The 17,234-nt window shown below is 36.3% G+C and overlaps 1 protein-coding gene across 4 annotated transcripts in view; it reads right to left on the reverse strand.

Moving 5' to 3' along the window:
- Alpha-catr (alpha-catenin related) overlaps window positions 1-17,234 on the reverse strand; it is a 48,033-nt gene that overhangs the window by 25,200 nt on the left and 5,599 nt on the right. The window contains exons 1-2 of one of the 4 annotated variants that reach the window (XM_071795393.1): window positions 9,855-9,870; window positions 8,197-9,177 (exon numbers count right to left, since the gene is read on the reverse strand). The exons of 2 other annotated variants lie outside the window; for them this stretch is intronic. In XM_071795393.1, the coding sequence (XP_071651494.1) occupies window positions 8,197-8,259 (63 nt within the window). In that variant the 5' untranslated portion in view covers window positions 8,260-9,177; window positions 9,855-9,870. Of the gene's footprint in view, window positions 1-8,196; window positions 9,178-9,854; window positions 9,871-14,776; window positions 14,840-17,234 lie in introns of those variants that run through there. One more of the 4 variants, XM_071795394.1, reaches the window with a different exon arrangement.

Raw genomic sequence — 17,234 nt, forward strand, 5'->3', positions numbered from 1 at the left:
CTGTGATATTATTTATCCGAAATCTGCAAATATTTTTCTATGCACAATGGACGTTTGAATGTTTCTATTTGTCCGTCGTGCAGTTGATACAAAACGTCAGGTCAAATTAAAAAAAAAAGAAAAACATTGTGTTTTTAATATGCGATATATACATCTCGTACGAATTGCTGTTATTTGAATGTTCTTTAAAATGCGAAGAAACTGTAGAAATTTTATTTTGCAATACGTCTATTACTGCAATTAATTTAAATATTTAATGTCCCTGGGCAAAAATTTATTTTTATGATTTTCATATTTATTGAAGCATCAATATCATTCTTATAAATATAACATTACAGCATTGCAGATAGGAGGGGGGGGGGGAGAGAGAGAGAGAGAGAGAGAGAGAGAGAGAGAGAGAGAGAGAGAGAGAGAGAGAGAGAGAGAGAGAGAGAGAGAGAGAGAGAGAGAAAGAGAGAGAATGTGCATTTACAGGATGTCTTACTTTTTACCGCATTATATATTTTAATAACACGTTTGTCGTTAGCAGGAATTAGTAACGAAGGCCGCCGCTCGCGAGTATCTCGTGCAAAGTTCAATATAACTTTGCATAATTTCCGTCGACCGGAACTCCATTTTTCACGATGAAATTCCAACGGATTTCCTCGAGCGAAGCGCGAGTAACCGACGAATAATTGAAATACTATACCTATCTTCTCGTAGGAAAATCGGTCGCCTTGTATGAAAATTCCCGAAAGTCCATGAATTTATGTGTTCGTCGACACGGTATTTCATTTTTCGTTAAGATTATATAAATTATTACGCTTAAGCCGATGATATTTTTTTTATCTCTCGCTCCCTGCATTGGTATTAACAATAATGAGGATGAAGTCCCTGGCGCGGTTATTGATGGCGATATCGATCCGAGTGCTATCGACAATACCGTTAATCGCTTTCATGTGCGAGATTCATCTCTCGGCTTACGTAGCTATTCGCGGAATTTTCGATATCACCGGGTGAATATTTAGCTCGCGAGATATCATCAATCAATTCCGATGTCGCATCGCGGTAGCGAAGCGTTTCCTGACGCATCTTCCATCCTTCGTGACACTGTACCGAGAGCTCGCAACTGTAACTTATGTTCCGTAACGGGGGCGGTTTGTAAATTTATCGCTCTAATACGCGACGACCATACGTGACATTATGACGTGCGGAAATAACTTACCCTGTGACTGCGGTCTCACACATAATCAGGATGTTATTAACGCATAATCACGTGTCGTCTATTTGTGAAAAATTCGATGAGGAATAATAACATCTTTACTAGTCATGGTAGACTACAAGAAAACAATATCTATATTTTAACAAAATATTTATTTTTTTACTGCTATTGCCAGTTATTACGGAAAAGAATACACAATCCAAATTATTTCTCTTGTTATATTTTGTATTCTGTTAAAAGCTTCTGTATATACATAGGTATATCAAATATCGATATCCTGTCCCGATGTAGAAATTTTATTTGTGCTATCATGATAATCCAATAAATAACGCTAAGCAATTCCCACGTGTTCATTAACACTGCAGTGTGACGTATAACCGGAATTATGAAATTATTCATAAACGACTGGCATATTACGCTCAGCATTGCGCATTTTTAATTTAAATAATCGTTAAGCGCAATAATGCACAGTTCATATTAACAATCCCGATAGAGAAAATAATTGTGGATATGTTAATAGTTGATGTTTAGGGAAAGCCTTAGCTTATATTTGTAATTTTACTTGGTGCATTGCTTACTTGAAGTAGACGAATTTTCGTTTGTGATCGATCTCTTTACTTTGTTATGTCTTTTATTTACGAAATAGGTATTGGAGCTTCGCGAATACGAATGCGGTAATGCGGTAATACTATATAATACGGCGAGAGCGATGAGCCGCTACCTGCTGTGACTTGAGCAGGTGGCAGCATATCGCTTCGTTTAGCAGGGATGGGCATCTCTATATAAGTCACCGAGAATACTTTAAATAATTAACTCGGAAGCGTTGACGAGCGGAATTTTTCGAGGTCATATCATATTTAAAACCTAATGTTTTATTTTTTACTTCTTTATGAAAGATCCGTCAATTTAAGATTAATTCATTACTAATTGTAAGATAAAAAAAAGTACAATATACACGAGCAATAGTATTTGCAAGTTTTTTCTTTTACTCAGAAAAACATTTGGGTAATCCATAAAGAATAACATCCGACCTGAACGAATGTGCCGCATAAAAGAGCAGGAATCGCGGGAATGAGATTCGATGAGTAGATTTGACTTATTTTAAGACTTAAGTATAATTTTATAAATTATCTTTACTTTTTCTTTGCGAAAACTCCCTGAAAAGAAGAAGAAGGTCAGCAGCCGTGTTAATCAGGGGATTTAAAATTCTCATCATGGACACTTGAATTAAAATTTTGTTATCTCGTCTCAACTCATTATCTTTTTACTATACTTGTCTTTATACTTTCGACTATTTTTCTTTTCTCCTTCGAAAAGAGAATAGCATACATGCGATTACTCACTTGCGGCGCGCGGCGTATATAGTTACTAAGTCTCTCCGCACCTTTATAAAAGATGTATGAGCTTTCACTCCGTCTACGGTCGTCTTTCTTAGAGTTTTCTCATTTCACCATTTCTTTCTTAGCTCACGTCGTCCACGCAGGATACGATTTTCGTTTTTATTTATCTCCTGGACTCTTCCTTTACTTTTAAACAGGTTCTGTTTCTTTAAGTTCGATATTTCTTAAAATGCTCATTGCTCAATCTACTGAAATTGACGGCAAACATCAGCGACATGATTGCGCTGACGTCGAGCAATCTGTGCAAAAAGAGTGCAAAAGATTTTTCAGAGAAAAACATGTCAATTTTTCTTCTCCAAGTCACTGCACACACGTGCTTCGTTAAGAATTTCGGAAACACCGATCTTATATAGTTATCTAGCGATAACAGTCATATATAATTACAACAGTCGACAACGAAGGTATTATAGGACGTATTTTCTTCTTCCACGATTCTCGATTTACTGCCGAATAAAGTGCACCAGACGAAATGACAGCGAAAGGCATGGGATTTCTCGACCAATCGCGATCAGTTCGATCCAATTTCCCGTCATGACAAAAGAGGGAGATTACGTCGAAAGAATGAAGAAATCCGGGGCACAGCGGCACAGGGAAGAGTATAAATGAAAATTCTACTTTGATTCGTGAGTGAGAAAATTGAAGGAGAAAGAATAAATATTCGAGGTTATATAGGGGATTTTAGCTGACGGCTCTGTTGATGTAGAATGTAGAGAAATTTTTTGGTATCGCCGAACGAAAGTTAGGAAACCGATGGAAACGGGTTATCGGACCAATTTGCTTCACGATGCGAGTTAGAATGGTCCGCTAATTGATCCGCCAAGTATGCGCGTAACATCGGCCGTTACAAACGAGTCGCGAACAAAGAGCTGCGCTAATTTGGAGAATTCAGTTACAGTTGTCTAACGGCCATTGTACTATAGTCCATCGTTTCTATTTCAAAAGTAACACCGTAACGTACATATCGAGGTTTGTTGAACCGTGAGAAATAAAGATTAATCCGTTAACATGTAGCAGCTATGCGGAAATTAAAAATCAGTTATTGAAATATCTCCGCAAAATTTAATACGGAGATTGTTGCAGAATTGAGATAATCAAAATTCAAGATATATCTTGTTAGTATATTCTTTGATTACTTACGTTTGCTGTATTAATTATATTTAAGATGTTTTTTGATGTTCTCTTTGTCTTGCATATGAAGCTTAGGAATTTTACTTAAATAGTTATTAATGTTTGTCATTGACTGATATGATACTGATATTAGATAATTATGATAATTATTTAAATCAATGCCATTGCACGGATTTCTCTCGACAATTGCAACTTCTTGTACTTAATCTCATATATATACAGGAGTATTTATATATTTGTGTTGGTGCTGGAATGCTTGGTTTTCGCGCCGATGCTTATATCTATAATTAATCATGGCGAAAGCATTAGCTCTATTGACACGAAGTTTATGTTAGCTCGTTGAACGAACTTGATAAATCGCTATAGAAAATTTACATGCGTCATGATGTGACGCATTAAATTGACCAGACTAGCGAGTGGTTATACCGAGTATATATGTATTGTACTTTGCACCGTACATATTTTTTATTGTTATGTTTTCTTACGCTAATTTTTTAAACAGTCTATATTCAGTAATTTATTTGTAATGTACAAAATTAACAATTGACGGCTTGCTTTCTCTAACATTGTTACAAAAATCAATATCTTATTTTTCATCTTTTTTTTTTCAATTTCTTAAATCAAAGGATACTCTATATTTCAAATAAAGTTATATAAATATTGTAGATTGTCAAAAGGTATATCCTTTGTCCTATATGATTTCCTCCATCGTAACTGAATACATTAATTTTATGAAAATCCTCTTCATGCAACCCATCCCGGTTAACGATGTTGTTGTATAAATAAAGATAGAGCAAGCCCTGGTAATCCGTTTATTCGTGATTGGATTTCAGGCGATTCCATAGATATGCCACGAGATTTCCTTCCTCCCTCGAAACTGTCGTTGAAGGCTATTCGATTAAATATAGTATTTTCATGATATATTTATTATATGATGTTCGCTCCAGAATTAAGCAGACCCGTATCTGCTAAATTGTTTTTTTTCTTCTAAAAATTATTTAGCAAACTGGACAATTACAATTTTTATACTATAAATGTTTTAAACTGTTAAATATTTATTTTTTATTCAAATCTGACAGTTAAATATATTAAATATCTTTGTCTTAAAATAATCTTTCTTGAAATTTTACGTAGTTATCTTTTGTAATTAATTTGAATTAATTTGTTGCGTTTATTGAAGATGTCTTTGTCAGTACATCGCTTAATACATACGATCTTCTGGTACTGTTTTAAAATGAGCGCATCGAGTTAATAAAGTGCGACGTGTTTGTGGCAAATGGTATAGAAATGCGTTTTGCAAATGACATGCTCTTAATCGTTGAAAATTATTCAAGACCGCGAGCTTTGTTGTGATAGAAAAACGAACTTCTCGTCCGCCGTTTTACTGCCGTGCGAATGGCGCATAAATCTCCCTTTGTAACTCGTTTCCGATGGACTACGCAAACGTAACGCAAACCAGATTTCCACTACGAGAGAAATAGAATGCACAGTTAATTACGTATTTTACGTAAGTCGCACGTAACGTTAAAATTTACTAAAATCGTAAATAAATCGTTGAATCACGCGAACACAAATTTGTAACATCGCGATCATCGTGAAAAGATTAGGCTGACACATGCAGCGTGTGAGCTTGACACAAGTGTTAATAGACTTGCGTGACTTTAAATTATAAAGCACGTAGATGAGCTTTCCGGATAAGTCACACGGTTTTATTTTCGACGCTTCACAACTTTATTAATATCCATGTTAGTAACGCAACGCATATTTTCAAACGCGGATAATTAACGTGACGGAAAATGTAACGCTGATCGTTCAAATTAATTTGTATGAAGTATAAAAATCATTTTATAAATTTGATCAATATATTATTATACTTTTATTACAACTGTCTGTTATGAAAAAATATGACTTATTGGATAAAATATATTAAATTATAATACATATCTTTATATTACATTTTGGGTACGATGTCACATTAGCTCTTTTAATATATAATATATTGTTATAATTTCTGAAATTTGTAAAAATTTGTATAAAGTCGCTGAATGTCAAAAGAAGATTTTGACATTCTCGATTTTGCCTACAAATCGAGCTGAAATGTTTAGTTCACCATTTATACTATACGGAATCATGCTGGAAGAGTAATTTCCTCCGGGAATTCTTCCTAATATGAGAGGGTTCAAGGGTTCGATAGCGTTTTATGTGTGTGTGTGTGTGTGTACGAAATAGGAGGTAGAAGAAACCTCTTCTCTATTTGAACGGAATCTTGTTTAAAATAATACTGCTAGAGCAAAATAACCGATTATCGAGAGGTTTTCGTATTTGCAATTTTGGAATGGTTATCAAGAATTTACGGGAATGTTATTTTACGTCAATTTGGCATCTAATTTTCTTTCGACGTTTCTTGCGCTCGTCTAACTCTCTTCCGCCCATCCATTTCAATTTAGATTTCGTGAAGCTCAATTACACTTGCTATCGAAGTAGGTGCAATTTTAATCGCATGAACTCTTCTCTTTCATTCTTCGATTCAACGCATACAACGACTGTATTTTATGTAAGAGATAAATGCGCTTACCGTAAATATCTGTAGCCCCGGGAAAAATCGATGACAACGCGAATCCATCTCACCGCAAATACTTTGAGATGCAACAATCTACTCTTTCCATATGGATAAGTCTATCAGGATTTATGGTAAAAATTTCACCTATAGATCCTATCTTCTATTTGTATGATTTTGTTAAAGTTTAGTTTGTGCTATATTCTTATAGAGTCTTCCCAGAATAATTTTTAAAACATTACACAGTTAACTTGATACTGATTAATGGCTTTTATATCCTTCTTCTCGCGTTCTTCTTTCATAGTTCTCTACTTTTAAGTAATATTTATCGAATAAATCATTCACGATAATATAAAAGCTTAAAAGAATTGGGGTTAATAATTAATCGGTTATTAATTTAAAAAAATGAAAATATTTACATAATTTTCAGAAATGAGAATTTTTCAAAATGTTTTCAAATCAATTTACAATTTTCACGACTGGTAAAAAAACGAGCTAGAATTGCTGAATTATTTTGTAATGGAAATTTATTTCACGTTATTTGTAGATACATCGTACAAATGAAAAAGTAGAATATAATATATTCGTTCGTAGAATTTATACGTTTCTATGCAAATTACATTAGGATCGCGGAAGGAAATATAATTATTCATTGGCTTGGTTAGCATATTATTCTTGTGAAATTTTCTACTATAGAAGAACGAAGAATCCTTTTAACATGAGTTCAACCTTTGCGGGCAAGTCATCTTTCTCTGAGTGATACCTCACAGGAATAATATTACATGCGTATGAAAATATTAATGTGTATTAATATACAAAATGTGTGGTTATTCCCTTAACTGAATTTAGAATGGTTTAAACATATTTTTTTAATATTTTGTTAATTTTTAAGATTCAACGTAATTAAACGCAATTAAGATAAATATTTTGTATTTTCTATATTAATCGTGCTTTAATTATTTCAATCATACGTTTATCTATTTACGTCCTGAATGTGACTTTTGCCATTTTATTTATTTGAATTAAAACTTATAATTGAATATATATTTTAAGACTTGCTTGGGGATAATAAATTTGTGTGTTTAAAATAAATTAAAGAAATACATACTTAAAATGTGAATCACAGTTTCATATTTTTTGTTCAAAGTTTTCTGGACGTTCATTAATTTTTTTCTTTTTATACTTTCACGGCAAAACAAAGAATTTCAAATCAGCTTTTGGTTATACGGACGCGATAAATGGTAACTCTCTCGGTAGAGCTTTATGACGTTTCTCCCGGTTTCTAAGGAGATTTGGCATTTTCCTAAAGCTTTTCCGAGTTTACCATTTTGCTGTATTCTGAAGAGATATCTGAAGTTTTCTAAATGGTCGAATTCTTTCTAGAATTATGCCATATTTATCAGATCATATTGATTTATTCTGAGAATGTTATAATAAAGAGCCTCTCTCTCATTTATCGTATATATTTTTTATTTTCACGTATATAAAAAGGTTTATACGTTGAAACGGATTTTAGATAATAATTTAGATGGATTTAAGGGAATGTGATGTAATTTGTTTTGAAAATTGGTACATACATCATATACAATAAACTTACGCTTTAATACACTTGTAGGTATATGTAAGCTGGGTTCACGTAAGCTGAGACATAAAGCGGACTTGAAATGTTAAATGCAATATTTGAAATGTGGAATAAGAAGAACTCTGATGCATCCATAAAGAGCACACATTTATCATAGGCATTATATGCGATAATCATTAATGTTACATTTAATAAAACGTGTACGCTAGTAATCCATGTAAATAAGACAACGGCAACTTAAAAAAAATTTCTTTTTTGATGGAGCCGATATGATGAAACTTTAGATAATCTCGGCATATCAGTGGATCGTTACATTGCGGGAACATACCTGTCGTTCACCAGCCATGCCACCCTCGTACATGCTTCCTCGTCGATAATACACCGCCGGCATACAAAATTTCAACGATACGAATCCACCGGGACCCCGTCTCTAGTCTTATCGCACTATTATATATTTTTTTAAATCTATCGTTAATTATATTATATTCTGTTTTTAAGGTCGTTTATTATTGTGCCTGTCACGATTGTTTTTTCGGTTATATCTTCGTCTTCTTTCTGCTCTTCTCCTTAGCCATCGACTTTTCGTTCCGGCTTTTCGTATGATCAAAATATACTATAAATCGTCAACGTCGTTAAGATATGTATGCTCTTCTCTTATATGTATAGAAATATTACTTTTCTCTCTCTCTCTCTCTCTCTCTTTCCTTGGTGCAAGTGATCTCGTGTTCTCTTTAACAAGTGATATTTTGGAACTCTTTTATACTTCGTCGTTTCTTAAGCCGCTTTCTTGCGCGGCGCGCGACGGTGGCAACAAAAATAGACGCGCGTACGACGGTCAAGTATGTGCAATATGTATGTATGTATATATGTATATGTATATATTTGTCTATATATCTGTAGGAAGATCACTGGTTGTTTAGGCTGCTACTACAGGTCCAGAACTTGTCTTCAAGCAAGTGAGGTCGCCGTGTCGAGCCGAGCTCGCTCTTGCAAGTTCGTCGTCACCTTCTCAACGAGGTGCATGACCCGTTGACGGCAAAGTGGATTGTTGCTGATCCTCGCCTTCTCGCGATCTTTTTTTTCTTAGGCTCTGGTTTTGTCCTCTCGTTAAAACGATCGTTGACGCGCTATTTCGACGCTATAGGGTTACTTCTCTCGAAGACGCCTTGGCGTCGGTTGGAAACTCCGAGTCTCGAAAGTTTACTCCTCGAAGTGGCGCTCCGGGACCCAGTGTATTCCAATAATCGTTATCCTCGTTCGTGTACTCGGATTGAACTCGCCGGACCGATCTTTCTCGCGAAAGATGTATCTACGACAAATTGAAGGACCTTTCGATCGGAAAGATTACAGGCAATTGTTTAGGCTAGGCGAGGAATCTGCTCCCACGCGGATCGGCATGCGTGATTGACGGTCAACGATGACGACGACCGTTCGTTAAGGGTGCACGACTCGTCGCTGGTGTCTCGCGTGCGCGCGTACACAGTGTGGGCGGCGACATGTGAGCCACGCTGATGTGTGTATGCACCACCTATATTCGCGGTTTTTCGGCTCTCTTTCCTGACTATGACGTTGTCTTCTAACTCGCGTGCATACTTGTACACCGCAACACGTATCTATCTGTATCGCGCGTATCGTTGATTGCGCGACTACTGATGCGACATGTGTGTATACGTGTGGATATGTAGATGGTGTGTGGGTTATATTGTGCGTGTGTGTGTGTGTGTGTGTTATATGTGTGATTTTAGGAAAAATGGATATGCGTGTATCTGTGTGCACGTATCACTTATACGTGTGCGCACACTTAGGCACACGTGTCCGTACGCGAGTACGCGACGCCGTTTCGCAAGGGTGAGTGGTTGAACCGTGAGAGGAGCATATATGTATCTATATATGAGGACGAGTGACGTACGTAAGGGATGTATGCTTGTGTATGTGTGCGCGCGAGTATGACGGAGCGCGTGTCGGCTTCGAGAAACAGGTACCGACCTGCCGAGTGCCTAGGGGAAGACTGGACTCGGAAGCAGCGACTCGGTGCTCGGTGGCAGGATCCACGGGGAACGACGAGTGCGGCTGTGTGAATCGGTCTCGCTCTCGCACTAGTATTCCCACCCCGAATCCGCCTGTTACCCTCTCGCTCCTGCTCTCGCTCTCGCTCTTGGTGTACGTGAACGAATGAACGGCTGCCGGGCACAGGCGCGCTGCTGCCTCTCTCCACCGACCGAGAATCAATACGTCGGCAGCCCCGTACTTTCGCCCGCGAAATCTCAATTTTTACGCCCGACATCGAGCCGAGTCGTCTTATTTTCGACCTTAGTCATCCCCGGGTTGGTGCGACACGCTCTGTCTGACCTCGTGCGTAACGGCAGCCGGGAATGACTTGGGGATCATTGTTTGCGACTCGATAGAGTCGCGTTTTTGCATGCTCCGTGATGCACCGTCCAGGGGAACGCTCACTTTTTGCCCCTCTTTAACTGCTTAAAAAGCGCGGGAGATCCTTGTTCTCAATGAGAGTTTGATAGGAATCGAGAGACGATGTCGATGGTAATTTTTTATGTCAACATGAATTCTAGGCTTATTATAAAAATTTGCGCACAAGGAATAGTGAGAGAGGAAGAGAGGGACAAAGAGAGAGAGAGAGAGAAAATATCGAGGCAATAGATTTGCAGATATATAAGTTGTTTATATCTAATTGTTAATAAGATGTGCTTATAAATGTTTATTACGCAAGCATTATTAATTTTTTATGTCTATATGAACATTGTTATTGTTGCTAATCTAATATGAACTCGTTGAATAATCTTAATGAAACTGATATTATTATCAGTAAATATAACGTGTAGAGTTTTAAGCATTCGAGTTTTTCCATCAAGTGTTTATAGAATACAATTAACGCATGGAAAAATTATAATTACGACTTTCCAGAATTACGAAATGTCGGAGGTGTGGCTCTGGCGTCAAAGTTCATGGAGAGATGAAATTTGAAAGCTTATATTCATGTTGCATATTTGGCCTTTAATGTAGCTCTTCGATTCTCACGTCAGTTTTAACACGTACGTTCGCCGACCGTGAAGCGCTTCGCTAGAGCGTTATAATAAGATTGATTTGTAATCACTCGTGATTGGAAATTAGATAATCCTGCTGTAATGTCTTGTCTAGGTTCCTCACCTTGATACTGAATACAGTAGTGTAACGTGATTACGAATAATGGAGCTATCGTCATCGGATACATTAAATTTCAGAATTAATGAAAAATGTGACACAATTAGGGTTTCACAGAAGGGTGAGAGTTTCGATAGCGTAATTATTATCGGAGTGAAAGAGGAAAATGTGAATAACTGTAAGACTTAATTTATGGGCATAATAGCAAATTTATATGTACTTCGTCGTTAATGAGAAAGTCGCTTGTGAGAAACGCTGTCTCGGCACTATCAATAACAAAATAATCCCTGATAAGGAGACACCAGAAACGAATTGTCACGACTCGCACGAATGAGAAACATTACCTAGGAGATGAGAGACCTGAAAAAAGTTGAGGAAAAGAATTGGACAGCAAGAAAAAAAATAACTTAGGGTAGCGAAATGACCGAACAAAGGAATGACGTGATTGTCATATGTATATTTGTGGTAGCCTTATAGTTTAAAAAATCGTTATTACCGAGCGATACTGCGAAAAAAGAAATCTTTGGACGTGACAATGATTACTTTTTTAAAGCTAACTATAAGAGAAGGAAGACACATTTACTGCTCTATATCTATTTGAAAGTTTTAGCTAATTGAAAGATACGTATGTACTTCTACACGGCATCGATGGAGTATCTGCGTATGCGATGGCATATATATAGTCGGAAGTACATAGGTACTCAGCTAGTACGTATATTCTCTCGCTTTTCTGAGTAGTCGTCGTCAATGTTGAATTGAAGAGTCGTTGAGCAACAAATACTTGCAGCGATTACAAACTTGCCAAATACGTTATGCGTGTTATAGGTAGTAGCTATAGAAGTTGAAAGTGCCATCTCTGAGCGCATACATTATAAAGTAATTTATAAAATAACTTTATAAACATGTTTTTGCGTTTTTGTCTAATATAACAACACAATATTATTATTTAACATACGCCGCGCTGGGGAAGCGAGGTGGATGCTGTGCCTAATATATTTCTTGAGAGAAATACGTATCAACGTGGCGCGGCGCAAGAGCAGTGGTACGAAATATGAGGTACGCTCGAGTGTAAGGATAAAAGCCGCAGATTACGACGTAGGGGTAAAGGTAAAGCGACAGGAAGGCATCCTAAATGATACACACGAGGGCGGAAATTTCTACGGACCAGCGAGCATGTTCTGGAATTAAGGCGCGTTGCGAGATGTGCATTTTAAGCGATTTCCTTTTACGATATCATCGAGATGAGAAGGAGTAAATAAGATTGCACGGATATAGATACGTAAGATAGTTAATGTAAAATATATTTATGATGCTGTACCGAAGCAGGTTGCAGCACATATCTTATACTCATCTGCCGTAAATGGCTTCTACAGTCTTTCAAATACGGTACGTTCCCGTAGTACCTAGGCACTATCTAATACCATAATACCATATTTTATCGCGTGAAAACTGAATGAAGAATTTCGTGGCAGGCTTAGTGTTTTTATTCGATTCCTCCTTGAATCTCCGAAATCGATACCGAAATATTCCGGTGACACGTCGATCGCTGTAAATTTCGGTAAATTAGCGTTCTTGCACGTTTACTTGCTCCTCCCTCGAGTTGCTCTAAGTTTCATTTAAAGATTTTCTATCGTCGTGTCGCAAAAAGTGCTACTTCTTAAGAACAAAGTTCGCAGTCTTCGGAAAGTAGCGCCAGCACTTTTAAGTCTTATGGTTAATTGACGGCAAAAAACACATAATAATACAGATAAAAGCGAAAGGAAAGTGCATTTCTTCTTTAGTGAGAAATGATAAAATTACGAAAGGCATTGTAAACTATCAACAATTGTAAGTAAATTGAATGTCTGGAATCTAAATCAGTATTATGATTTCAGAGCAGTCATTAGCGAAAATTCGCTGAATTGATTCATTCTTTGCGTATTCTTAATTTATTATTTATAAAATTTGATTCTTGATAAATTACTTTCTTGTTAGCGACATTCAGCTATATGATTTATGATATCTTACTATATTGCGATATAGCAACACGTGACAGAATAAAAAGTGCACTGAAGAAACGCAGTCTTCCTATTTCTTTTATGATTTTCAATTAAGGCACCGTTTGGCAATATTCCTAACTGGATAGATTCCAGGTTACGAGTTGGTTTTAAGAAAAACTTTCGATATGACATATATGTATATGTAGAAATTTTATTCTGGAAGAGCTGATATCTGTAAATCCTGTAATTCACTAAAACTTGCTTATCTTAAATTCGTAATAAAGTCAGTCTTTTTCATCTTGCATTGATCTGGAAAACTTTGCTTCGTTCGTCGAATGGGTTTCATTTTTACAGGATCTTCCATCTCCATATCAAATTCAGCAGATATTTTACGGAGATTCATAAAAAAAACCTGTAACCGCAACAGATTAGTTAGCGAATGAAAAACTTTGAGAAAAAAAATTCTAAATAATCGCTCTCTAAGTCTATCTTGGTTTTTAATATAGAAATAACGAACGAACAATTTAAATATTTGTTTCTTTGAAACTTCGAAAGAAATTTTATATATAGATATACATATATTGTGTGTTTGTGTGTGTGTGTGTGTGCGTAGCACATTTGAAATGCATTATGTAATCATGATTAAAATATTATTTCTTTATTTTATATGTTAACTTTAATTAGATTAGATTTTTACGGAATTTTTATGGCAAACTAGAAAGTTGCACATAAATTCTGAAATCTATTCATCTCATTCTAAGCTTCGCGTTGATACTTAAGTTAGTATACAGGATATATCCCTATTTATGACTCTTTTACTCACTGCAAACTGCAAGCATGTCAAATACGGTATGTTTTATGTGCGAAGGAATACATAACTCGTATAACAAGTTACGATCGAAGGCGCCATTTTATGTCTGTCGCATACGAACAGTTATTCAGAATAATATTGGACTGTCTCAGAGATGCTATTTCCTCGAATAATATGCAATAACAAATTTAAAAAAAATTGCAATTTTATTCCTTAAGAAAATATATTTGTGAAAGGATTGAGGAAGTTCAATTTCGTGTCCATATTTGTTTGCAAAAATCCATGAAGATTTTAATGTAAATTTTAAATGAAAATGATAGTAATGATGAAAAAGATAAACATCTAAATAGATTTTTAATTATTATCAGAATGAAGCTCTAGTGTATATCTAAAGCTACATTTAGATCAAGTAAACGAGCATGAACAAGCACGAATGAATATAATGCTTTAATGGATGGAATGAACCTTGCTTTAATGGATGCAAATAACATTGCGAATATAGACGCACTGACTTTATACTTATCGAAGCAAGTTATTTATTCATGTTTGTTTGCGCTCGTTTGTTTGGTCTGAATCCGGCTTGATGGAGCAAAAATATATTTATTACGGAGATTTTCGAAGTTGTGTAAATAATTACGTTTTTGTCATAGTTACGCTTGGCCACTTGTAATAATAACTAATTGTTTCTTTAATATATATAGACATCGTCGTGTTGACGAAACTGTATAAACATCATGCTTAGCCGACCATGTGAAGCCTCTACAGAAAAACAAACAGATAACAATACAACGTCGACACTTGCAAATTCGAAGAATAATGTTGCTTTCTAGTGTTCTGCTCTATTATCACATGGAACAATCAGTCGTTCACATCGCTAGTCATCTATGTATAACTCTAAGTGTAACACATCACATTTAGGTAGCCGCAGGTACTTTCGACACTGCCTATTAAAGACTTACCATCGATGAGCCCATTATACCTATGTATGAAACTCAATTTCGTTTCTTCCGTCGAAGACGTGCCTAGAACATACATTCCCGTTCAGTGAGAAACATTAATTTCGCCCGGCCGCGCGCTCATTACAGTCTTTAATCACGGGCTAAGTTCGAAATTAGGAGAAATTTGAAACGTTTGCGAGAACGTCTGGAGACATTCGAGGATATCCAAAAGGAAAGGAGGATACGTCCTCGAAAACCAGAATCAAAACCGTCACCCGTATTTTCCGGTAAAGTGTGAGCAACATTTTCTTCCTCTGTTGTTCCGCGAGAAGAAGCTCGTCGTCGTTATTGAGATTACCAAGGGCGATTATTAGCGCTAATTCACGCGTAGGCGAATATCGATAACTCCGCGTGTATGATCTACCGCTGGGACATTATTCGGCCTCTTCTCGTCTCAGGACGGCGCGCAACGTTTGGCATATTATATCATATTGGATCGGCGCGACGTCGAGGCCTGAATATCAAATGGGCAAATGGCGCGCTTCCACAATGCACCAGAGACGAAACCAACTGCGACATAACTGCGCGGATAAAAGCTATCGGAAAAACGTGCGGGAGGCCTCGCCTCGCCTCGTCTCACTTTCTTTGTCGACACGACCCACTTTGAGCCGAGTCCGGCATTTTTCTTGTTTGACATTTGCGATCAGTGCATCATCCGCGGGAGACTTTGTTGCGTTCATCGTCAAGTGCGATTCGCTTTTGTTGCATGCAGCTGATGCGCGCTGAAAGCCACGGGTCGGTGAATTGACTCATTCTTTTAGATATAGGCTAAACCGCTAAACTAAACGATGACATCTCGGAGGGTTGTAGTAATGGCGGCAGCGACGGAAGTGATATTATCGATGACTTTGCGGGTGACGCGTAATATCGATCCTTCATAATCAATCAGTCAAATGATTATCATTCTATCTTTTAGAATAAATTATTTTTAGTACAGCCTATATGAACTTGTCCGTATTGTGTTACAAAATAAGCACGAATTGCGCGAAAATGTCTTAAAATTGAAATAACGAAGTATATAGTTATATCGTTGTTTTTTCTTTGTCATGTACAACATATTGCTTGCTCCTTTCTTTTCGTCTCTTTTCGCAGTACGTAGCTGCAGTACTCTGAAAATTCTCACATTTTTTTCGTCAGCACTTCTCTCTTTATTTTCCGCAATTTTAATTTCATCTTGTCGCCACAAGTGGGTCGATTCTCTTTCTGTAAGTATTATGTTTAATACCTAGAATGTTTCGCGATATCATTTTTATGCAATACCCTCGAGGCAGAAACGCAGTCATATTTAAAAAATTTTTTAAATTGATCACAACCATATGTGTATCTTGACCGAAGGATTGTTTTCTATGGCAATATGTCGCTATTGATCGGGAGTGAACATGCTTATTTGCGTTATTTGCTTTTTCGAAAACTATTATTTCTCGTTGTAGTTAAATTAACAATAAATGTGAACTTTTTTTTTAAATTTTGTAATGTATATATATAAACTTTTAAGAAATGTATAAAACTAAATAATTTCTTTTATGTAATTGTTAGAAGAAAGATTTGATGAGAAATTTAAGAGTTGAGAGGGAATATATGTGACTCTTTTATTGTTAGCGTAAGTCAAGTATAGTTATTCACTCACTTAGGATGTGAATCTTTTACATTCTTTCTAGAAGTTTGTCTTATTGGTTATCTTGCTCTTTTTCCGGATTTTAATTTACAAAAATATCAAGCACACAATTTTTCAACAAATATCGTATTTATCTTACGTTCGCCTTGACGTCAAAGAAATGCTGAAGTCAACGTGTATATAGGGTAATTTCGCGAAGAACTCTCCTCTTTTTACTCGGCCTCGTGGCCTCCAATTACCTTTAACCATCGGAGAACTGTAGTGAAACACACTACTGTACTCTATGAGCATTAATTAATTTGGTAAAACTCCTGTTTAGGGAAGACACCTCTAATAACCTTGTCCTCTCTCTCTCTCTCTCTCTTAGCTGTCGCTCGTTATTTACTAAAAAGCTGTTAACGAAAAAAGTTAGTGCTATAGTGTACGAATAAAAATGACAAAAAATGAAAAGTAGTCTTGTTTTTTTATACTTTATACAGTAATTTTTATCATACAAATAGTATTATTTAAAAAAAGATAAAGCCAAACTTTTGTAACTTTTGTAATTTGAAGTTCACTCTACATCACGCGCATCGCTTGTCGGTGCTTGCAATGCAAAATGAGGTCTACTATTCACTATTGGATGTACAATTTCACATGGGTTACTAATTTTCCACGCGAAGCGGGATTTATTCCACACCGCCCGGTGCTTACAGGGCAAAACGAGGTCTATCATTATACGGTTCCACTTGTTGGAAACAAGATCGAAATACCGTGATTAATATTAGATGACTGATAACCGGATAATCAGATTTTTTACGCGAG

Source organism: Temnothorax longispinosus, chromosome 12 (assembly GCF_030848805.1).
Source record: "Temnothorax longispinosus isolate EJ_2023e chromosome 12, Tlon_JGU_v1, whole genome shotgun sequence".
NCBI lineage: Eukaryota > Metazoa > Arthropoda > Insecta > Hymenoptera > Formicidae > Temnothorax > Temnothorax longispinosus.